This window comes from Cebus imitator, unplaced genomic scaffold (genome assembly GCF_001604975.1).
Source record: "Cebus imitator isolate Cc_AM_T3 unplaced genomic scaffold, Cebus_imitator-1.0 Scaffold491, whole genome shotgun sequence".
NCBI lineage: Eukaryota > Metazoa > Chordata > Mammalia > Primates > Cebidae > Cebus > Cebus imitator.
Genome location: NW_016107806.1, coordinates 1,310,668 through 1,320,014, shown reverse-complemented (window position 1 = coordinate 1,320,014; position 9,347 = coordinate 1,310,668). Strand labels below are relative to the sequence as shown.

The window sequence follows — 9,347 nt, the reverse complement described above, 5'->3', positions numbered from 1 at the left end:
TCCCAGCACTTTGGGAGGCCGAGGCGGGTGGATCACGAGGTCAAGAGATCGAGACCATCCTGGTCAACATGGTGAAACCCCGTCTCTACTAAACATACAAAAAATTAGCTGGGCATGGTGGCACATGCCTGTAGTCCCAGCTGCTCGGGAGGCTGAGGCAGGAGAATTGCCTGAACCCGAGAGGCGGAGGTTGCAGTGAGCCGAGATCGCGCCATTGCACTCCAGCCTGGGTAACAAGAGTGAAACTCTGTCTCAAAAAAAAAAATAAATAAATAAAATAAAATAAAATAAAATAAAAATCAGCTGGGCATAGTGGCACATGCCTGTAATCCCAGCTACTCAGGAGGGTGAGGCAGGAGAACTGCTTGAACCTGCGAGGTGGAGGTTGCAGTGAGCTGAAATCATGCCACTGCACTCCAGCTTGGTGACAAGAGTGCTACTGTGTCCCCAAAAAATGATAATTAACTTCAGTAGCTGGGACCCGCCACCATGCCCAGCTTATTTTTATATATTTTTGGTAGAGATAGGGTTTCACCATGTTGACCAGGCTGGCCTCGAACTCCTGCCTGACCTCGAGTGATCCACCCCACCTTCGCCTCCCAAAGTGCTGGATTATAGGCGTAAGCCACTGTGCCCAGTTAGAGATAATTTTTTTTTTTTTTGATACAGAGTCTCTGTTTTAAGACAGTCCTACTCTGTCACCCAGGCTAGAGTACAGTGGTACAGTCCTGGCTCACTGCAGCCTCCACCTCCCTTCTCATGCCCCAGCCTCCTGGGTAGCTGGGGATTGCAGGTGCATGCCACCATGCCAGGTTAGTTTTTGTATTTTTAATAGAGATGGGGTTTCACCATGTTGACCAGGCTGGTCTTGAACTCCTGGCCATGAGTTATCCACCTGCCTCAGCCTCCCAAAGTGCTGGGATTACAGGCTGAGCCTGTGCACCCAGAAAATTTTTTGCTTTTAATTTAATAGATTTCTGTGTGGATTCAATTTTTTCAACATGTGGAAAATGTACTTTTGATTTTTTAAAAATCCCAACAGTGAATATATACCAGGAGATGGAGGTTATAGTGAGCTGAGATTGCGCCACTGCACTCCAGCCTGGCCAACAGAGGGAGACTCTTTCTCAAAAGAAAAAAAAAAAATAGCTGGGCATGGTGGCAGACACCTGTAATCCCAGCTACTCGGGAGGCTGAGGCATGAGAATTGCTTGAACCCGGGAGGCAGAGGTTGCAGTGAGCCAAGATTGCGCCATTGCACTCTAGCCTGGGCAACTAAGCGAGACTATTTCTCAAAAAAAAAATTAAAACCTCAATGAAGATTCCAGTCTAGCCAGGGCTGAGAATCACTAGTATGATAGAAGGGATATTAGCTTTAGAGAAATTGGATTTGAGGCCGGGTGTGATGGCTCACACCTGCAATCCCAGCACTTTGGTATACCAAGGTAGGTGGATTACCTGAGGTCAGGAGTTGGACACCATCCTGGCCAACACAGCGAAACCCTGTCTCTACCAAAAATACAAAAATTAGCCAGGCGTGGTGGAGCATGCCTGTAGTCCCAGCTCCTCAGGAGGCCAAGGCAGGAGGATTGCTTGAACCCTGGAGGCAGAGATTGTGGTGAGCCAAGATCACACCACCTAGATGACAGAATGAAACTGGATTTGAGGCCCAGGTCTGCTATTAAGTGACCTTGGGCATCTCACAACTTTTAGTTTCCTTATCTGTATTAGGTAAAAATTAATGTCTATGCCATATAGTTATCATAGTGATTAAATGATATAATGCACTTAATATATACTAGGTTCTAAATTAACCTTTTAAGGATTTTATGATCTTCTGACAGTAGGACAGACGCTCCAGGACAGCCTCGCTCTATGGGGTTTTTGTCTCTCCTCCTAACTCTAACCCATTCAACCCCTGCCTCTGTACCTGGAGCAGGTGGCGAAATGCACATACTGACTGTCTGTGGCAAATGACATTGGCCCAGAGAAGAAACCCATATGCCACCCTAAAGATGCAGGACACCATGGCACAAGAATTGGCACTGGCCAAAAAGCAACTACTAATGGTGAGTTCTAGCAGGGCAGCCTGAAGCCTCATTCATTAATGCCCTGTGCGTTTGCCCACTGAGTTTTCCAAGCTCTTAGTGTGTGTCATTGCACATTTATCTTGTTTGTCTCTAGGTTTTCAGCATTGCACCAGAACAATACAACTCTAACCCGTTGCCAGAACTCTTTTTCATTTGATTCTTTGCATCCACCTTATAGGTAGCACATCTTAAAGTCCCAAAGTATACTCTAGTTCCTGCTCCTTCCATCTTGGAGACTCAAAACTGCATCTTAGGCTGGGTGCCGTGGCTCACGCCTGTAATCCCAGCACTTTGGGAGACCAAGACGGGCAGATTGCTTGAGCCCAGGAGTTTGAGACCAGCTTGGCCAACATGAAGAAACCCCATCTCTACTAAAAACGCAAAAATTGGCTAGGCATGGTGGCACATGCCTATAATCCCAGCTACTTGGGAGGCTGAGGCATGAGAACTGCTTGAACCGAGGCAGAGGTTGCAGTGAGCTGAGATTGTGCCACTGCACTCCAGCCTGGGTGACAGAGTAAGACTCAGTCTCAAAAACAAACAAACAAACTGCCTCTTAGTGCGTATCTCTCTCTCTTCCGGGGTCCCAACTTGCTGTCATGTAATCATCTTTGTTTTTTCATTTTTGTTTTTGAGATGCAGTCTCACTCTGTTACCCAGGCTGGAGTGCGGTGGCGTGATCTTGGCTTACTGCAACCTCCACCTCCCGGGTTCAAGCAATTCTACTGCCTCAGTCTCGAGTAGTCCTGAGTAGCTAGGACTACAGGCACGTGCCAGTACGCCTGGCTAATTTTTTGTATTTTTAGTAGAGAAGGGGTTTCACCATGTTAGCCAGTATGATCTCCATCTCCTGACATTGTGATCCGCCCGCCATGGCCTCCCAAAGTGCTGGGATTACAGGTGTGAGCCACTGCACCCGGCATGTAACCATCTTTGTATCCCAGTTAATAGAGTTTCTGGTTCATGGTATGTTCTCAGCAAATATTTGCCGAACATAGGGCTTCGACCGTGGAGAAAAAAACTGGATAGACTTCCCCTCCACTGGTTCAGCCTCTCTGCTACCACCTAGTTTTATGTCACAACAAAGTCCAGCTCCAAGAGAACACAAGTAATGGGAAAGCAACTAAGGAGAAAGAATAAGAAAGGGTGATAAACAGAAGCAAACACCATACTCTATTCTGTCCTCTCTACCAGGTTCGTCAAGCTGCCCTGCACCAGCTGTTTGAAAAGGAGCATCAGCAGTACCAGCGGGAATTAAATCAGATAGGCAAAGCTTTTTATGTAGAGAGATTGTGATGGCATCCGAAACACTGTTCTTCCTTTCTCAATATGCCTGCTAACCTAGCCTTCTAGAGCCTCTACCACCTTGAACCTCCTTCCCAAAACATACCTGGATCTCGCTATCTGCCTTGGACTTAAGACAGTGCTCCCACTCTCACTTCTCCACTCTTGTTAATCCCTTGCTGTTGTTTGGGAAACAATCTACGAAACAATGGTAAAAACAAGAGCGACGCCTTGTGGTCAGAGTGGGATTTACTGTGTTGACGTAAGGGAGCAGGGGTGAGGAGAGGGGCACAAAGTGAGTTGAGAATCCTGATTTGGTATAACAAATAAAATTAGTTCTTAAAGGCTCAAACTTAGACCACTGGGCTCATTCTTTCAGGTCTAAATCTTGATTTGTTTCAGAAGTGTTTATTTTTCAGCTACCATAATCTTAACTTCCTGGATTTTGTTCACCACCTCAGATACCACTTTCAATTATCTTTTCTGTATACTTGGACAAATTGCTCTGAATGTGGCTATTAAGCTAAAGGCACTGTGGTGCTTACGTGACAGGAGGGCTGCATTTTGGATTTTGAGTCAGCCAGTTATTGTGAAATTTTGGACAAGTCTGTTTCCTCTGGGCCTGAATTCCCACCTATGCCAAGTGAGAGGGTTCCAAACTTAAATGTCTCCAGGGGTCAGGCAGGTAATGTGGCATTTGTAAGGAAATAAGGAGTGCTGGGATTTGTAGGGGGCTGGAAAGAGCAGTCAAAATAAAGGCACTTGAAATTCTGAAAAATACTGAAACATACAGATTGACCGTGTGTGTCATATGAAGCCCACAGACAACCTTACTTACAAGGGTCCACTTTACAGGCTGGGTGTGGTGGCTCACACCTGGTAATCCCAGCACTTTGGCAGGCTGAGATGGGTGGATCACCTGAGGTCAGGAGTTCAAGACCAGCCTGGTCAGCCACGGCCAACATGGTGAAACCCCATCTCTACCAAAAGTACAAGAAATTAGCCAGGTGTGGTGGCAGGCACCTATAATCCCAGCTACTCGGGAGGGTGAGGAAGGAGAATCGCTTGAACTCGGGAGGCAGAGATTGCAGTGAGCTGAGATTGTGCTATTGCACTACAGCCTGGGTGACAGCAAGACTCCATCTCAAAAATAAAAACGGTCTACTTTACATGTGAATGACATCCCAAGCTAGAGAGACCCCCATTTCACAGCCAGTGACAGCCGTAGGAATACACTATCAGTCCCTGAATACACTCCCTGAACACACCATCGCTCCCTGACGTAAGTGCCATTATACATTACTTTGCGTTGTGCTCTCACCTTGCTGTTGGCATCCTCACTGGTCACTCATCCTGTCCACATGATCTTTTCCTGACCTCAACTCTACGTGCCTAGGTCTTCACTGCAAAACTCATACTCTTCCCTCCAACCCAAGTCTGTCTCCAACTGTCTCTATTCAGTCTCCTGCTAAACACCCCATTTTACTTCTAGCTGTCAGAGCTTCTTCCTCTGCCCCTACACATCCCACTGATCAAGAGGCAGTATAGTATAAAAATAAGAGCACAGGCTTTGGAGTCAGGTGTGGGTTCAAATTCTGGCTTCACCTCTTTAATTCTTGTGTCATCATGTGGAAGTGATTAGCTTACCTGGCCTCAGTTTCCTCTACCGGGCTGGGTGCAGTGGCTTACATCTGTAATCCCAGCACTTTGGGAGACCAAGGCAGACAGATAACCTGAGGTCAGGAGTTCAAGACCAGCCTGGCCAATATGGTGAAACCCTGGCTCTACTAAAAATACAAAAATTAGCCAGGTGTGGTGGCGCACCCCTGTAGTCCCAGCTACTTGGGAGGCTGAGGCAGGAAAATTGCTTGAACCCAGGAAGTGGAGGTTACAGTGAGCCGAGATTGTGCCATTTCGCTCCAGCCTGGGTGACAGAGCAAGACTCCATCTTCAAAAAACAAAACAAAAGTCCTCTTCTGAAAATTAGGATAATAATACCCATCTCATAGGATCATTCAAATAATTAAGATAATGTATATAGCAATACAGGGAAAGCCCAGTGCTTGGCACACAGTTGTATCCTCCATGTTCTCCCTCAAGAGATTTCTCTGTGACCCAGGTCCTTCAGAGGTTGCTTGCAGGCCTCTAGGCCAGGCCTCTTATCAAATATCACTCTCCACCCATGCCCATTCCTCTCTCTGTGCTACATATCCATGCAACCCCCAGTTTCCATCACCTCTGCTTCCCAAACCCTCTTTAGTCAATAACTACTCATGAATGCTCATATCAAGTGATGTGGAATTCACAGCCCAGTTGGAGAGCCAGACACTGAATAAGTAACAAGTATGGTATAAGTTTTTGTTTTGTTTTGTTTTTTGAGACAGCCAGGAGCTAGGCTGGAGTGCAGTGGTGCGATCTTGGCACATTGCAACCTCCACCTCCCGATTTCAAGCAATTCTCCTGCCTCAGCCTCCCGAGTAGCTGGGACTACAGGTGCATGCCACCATGCCCAGCTAATTTTTGTATTTTTAGTAGAGACGGGGTTTCACCATGTTGGCCAGGATGGTCTTGATCTCTTGACCTCGTGATCTGCCCACCTCAGCCTCCCAAAGTGCTGGGATTATAGGCGTGAGCCACCGCACCCAGCCGGTATAAGTTTTATAGGATACAAAACCATACATGTGACCTGGATTTGACCCAGAAGCCTGAGACTGAGTCATCCATTCCTATGTTTGCCTGTGTCCTCCCCCACCCTCTATTTTCTGAAGTTTCATCTCACCTTCAGTTTTTTGTTTTTTGTTTTTTTTTTGAGACAGGGTCTTGCTCTATTGCCCAGGCTGGAGTGCAGTGGTGCAATCATGGCTCATTGCAAGCTCAACCTCCTGGGCTCAAGCACTCCCCCATCCTCGGCCTCCTGAGTAGCTGGAACCACAGGCACATGCAACCACACCTGACTTTTTTTTTGTAGAGATGAGGTCTCACTATGTTGCTCAGGCTGGTCTCAAACCCCTGCGCTCAAGCGATCCTCTGCCTCAGTATGAGCCAAATAGTGGCTGCACCTTTTTTCTTTTTGTTTTTTTAGGTAGAGTCTCACTCTTTCACGTAGGCTGGAGTGTAGTGGTGCAATCTCGGCTCACTGTAACCTCCGCCCTCCCAGTTCAAGTGATTCTCTTGCCTCATCCTCCCAAATAGCTGGGTCTACAGGTGCCTGCCATCATACTCGGCTATTTTTTTTTTTTTTTTAAAGACAGAGTCTCATTCTGTCGCCCAGGCTGGAGTGTAGTGGCATGATCTCAGCTCATTGCAACTTCTGCCTCCCAAGCAATTCTCCAGCCTTCAAGCGATTCTCCTGCCTCAGCCTCCCAAGGAGCTAGGACTACAGGCACCTGCCACCACACCAAGCAAATTTTTATATTTTTAGTAGAGATGGGGTTTTACCATATTGGCCAGTCTGGTTTCTGCCCACCTCAGCCTCCCAAAGTGCTGGGATTATAGGCGTGAGCCACCACGCCCAGCCTGCACCTTCATTTTTTAAATCCTCCCCCATATCTGTTTCCCAGGCAGCTCTTTGCTTCTTTTACACAGGCAGTATAGCCTGGCATTAGGAGAACAGACTTTAACACTGGACAGATCTGGGTTTCAGTGCTGGCTCTGTCACTAACTGGTCTTGTGCAAGTTATTTTAATTTTCTGGGTTACAGTTCCTTATGCTGTATGTAAAAAGGGAAACAATGCCTAATTCACTGGGTTGCTGTAGGGATTAAATAAAGCACTTAGCAGTAAGTAGCACAAAATGTCCAATAAGTGGTAATCCATAATTATGATTTATTCCTCCTATGATAGTTTTTTTCCTTATTTCCTTTCCATTACCTGGCCTCCCCTTACCTCCAGCCAGATTCCCTCACCAACCCCTTCTATTTTTCTATTCTCCTTTCCTCTGTTCATTTGAACCCACTGAATGCCCCATCCCCTCTGCGTTGATCCCTGACCTTGGCCTCTTCCCCCAGGGCTTGTCAGTGCCAGGCTGGCTCCAGTATTGGCAGGTTGGCCCCCCACAGAGCCCATCTCCTCTGATCCTGTCTATTCTGTCTGCTCTCATAACATCACTCCATCATACCCATTCAGCCCCTCTTCCCTCTGTGGCTAATGCTATATCCAGCTCCTCTGGCTCAGAGGGGCTCAGTTCTGTTTGAAATGGCTACATAGTAGATATTTCCAGGAGAGCTAAACAGCTTTCATCAAAGGCCATCTGATGTTTCTACCTAAGTATGCCATACAAAATCTCCTTCCAAGACAGCTGCTCCTCCCCTGCATCCATATTCCCAGTCGGCCTCTCTGTTCTTCTACTGCCCAAACATTAAAGTACTTTTCATTCCTGCTAGTGTCTTTCCCAGCCTCTCTTCCTCCAGTTTCTGGTTCTTGAGTGTGGGTATGTTTCTCAGAGAGGGGAACTAGAACTTGGGGTGTTAAGGATAAGAAGGGAAAACAAGAAAGTACAAATTACACACACATCCCCTTTAGGAGCCAAAAAACGAACAAAAACATAAGACAACACCCCAGTTGCCTACCTTGGGGCCTGTATATGCCCCTTTGTTAGTCTTCCCCTGAAAGACAAGAGCCATACAACAGAAATTGACTGGGGCTTGGGACAAGCTATCGATCTAGATCAAGGACACTGTGTAGTTGGTATATGCTGGGGGTTGGGGTGTGTATCTGGAATGGGAACAAGGACACATGGAACAGGCCTGGGGCTGAAGCAGAGTGTCCTTCTCCCACCCCCACACTTCCACTCAAGCCCCCCAGCCCCCAATGCAGCTATAACTTGGGCTCTTTTCTGCCACAGTGGAGAGACGCATCTGCCTGCCACATGACATTCAACAGACCTGATTCTCTCCAAAAGAGAAGTCCCCCATATGGGAATCCGGCTGGATTCCTATGAGGGAAGACCCTTGAAGAAGCCAGCCTGGAGTTCTGGTAAAAAGCCCCAGAAGAGGAGAGAAGTCCTGTGGACTGCAGGAGTTTCCTCTCTTACCCTTAATGTAAAACCTTAGTTTCAATTCTGCCAAGCAAAGTGGGGGACTGTTAAGTCTTCTCTTCTGGAGTCCACGATGGAGCCTGCCAGGGAGACAAGTCATCCTTCTGTTCTGGACATCCAAGGGTGACGTTAAGGAGGATGCCTGGAGGACATGGGGAGAAGGTGAGAAGGGTTAAGCTGGCAGAAAAGGGAAGGCAACATCTGTAGCACTTAAAAGCAGGACAGTGCCTCCTGAACAGGCCTCAGCAGCCTTGTAGGGGTGATCTGGAAAGGTTAGGAGTCTGTTGGAAAGGTAAAGCAGGATGTACAAGCCCTCTGTCCCCCACCCCCGGAAAGCCTCAGGGCAGCTGGAATGTGGTTGAAGACAGCAGGTGGCAATTTTGATGAGGAGCTGCTGACATAGCTGATCCTCTGGGCACTGGGGCCATGGTATCAGGGCTAGAAGCTCTGTGTGGGAGCTCTAGGGGATGATAGGTGCCCGGATGGGGAGCCCTGCCAGGTATTCTTCCTGGTTTAGGCCAACGTGATCTAGCAAGGGCCAGGCACTGACAGAGGAGGAGCCGAGGCAGGGATGACACGTAGGACGATAAGCAAGAGCTGGCTGTCTCAGGAGGCGAAGAGCAGGGGCCAGTACCCTTTCTCAAGGAGATTGCTCTCCATCTAGACATGATTGGTGCCTGGTCTGCTCTTTCTTTGTAATTGGGAGGAAAGCAGATGACCCCCAAAGCGCTCCTGCCTGCTTCTGTGTGATATGTTTGATATTGGGTTGTTTAATTAGGAACCAACTAAATGTCAAACATATTCTTACAGCAGCAGGTGATTCAGCACCACCCTCTTTCATAATTCAATCTCTGAGGCTCTTTTCTCGACCCCACGAAAGCCCAGGAGCTGCAACCTACGTGGATTTCAATCTTAACCTAAGAGGGCTGGTGTGGGAGT

General features: G+C 47.6%; 1 protein-coding gene across 2 annotated transcripts in view; it reads left to right on the top strand.

Moving 5' to 3' along the window:
- Positions 1-3,730, top strand: part of CUNH1orf189 (chromosome unknown C1orf189 homolog) — a 9,503-nt gene extending 5,773 nt beyond the window's left edge. For both annotated transcript variants that reach the window (XM_017513389.2, XM_017513390.2), the window contains exons 3-4: positions 1,940-2,069; positions 3,285-3,730. In XM_017513389.2, coding sequence (XP_017368878.1) covers positions 1,940-2,069; positions 3,285-3,386 — 232 coding nt within the window. In that variant the 3' untranslated portion in view covers positions 3,387-3,730. The remainder of the gene's footprint in view (positions 1-1,939; positions 2,070-3,284) is intronic.
- Positions 3,731-9,347: the final 5,617 nt, after the last annotated feature.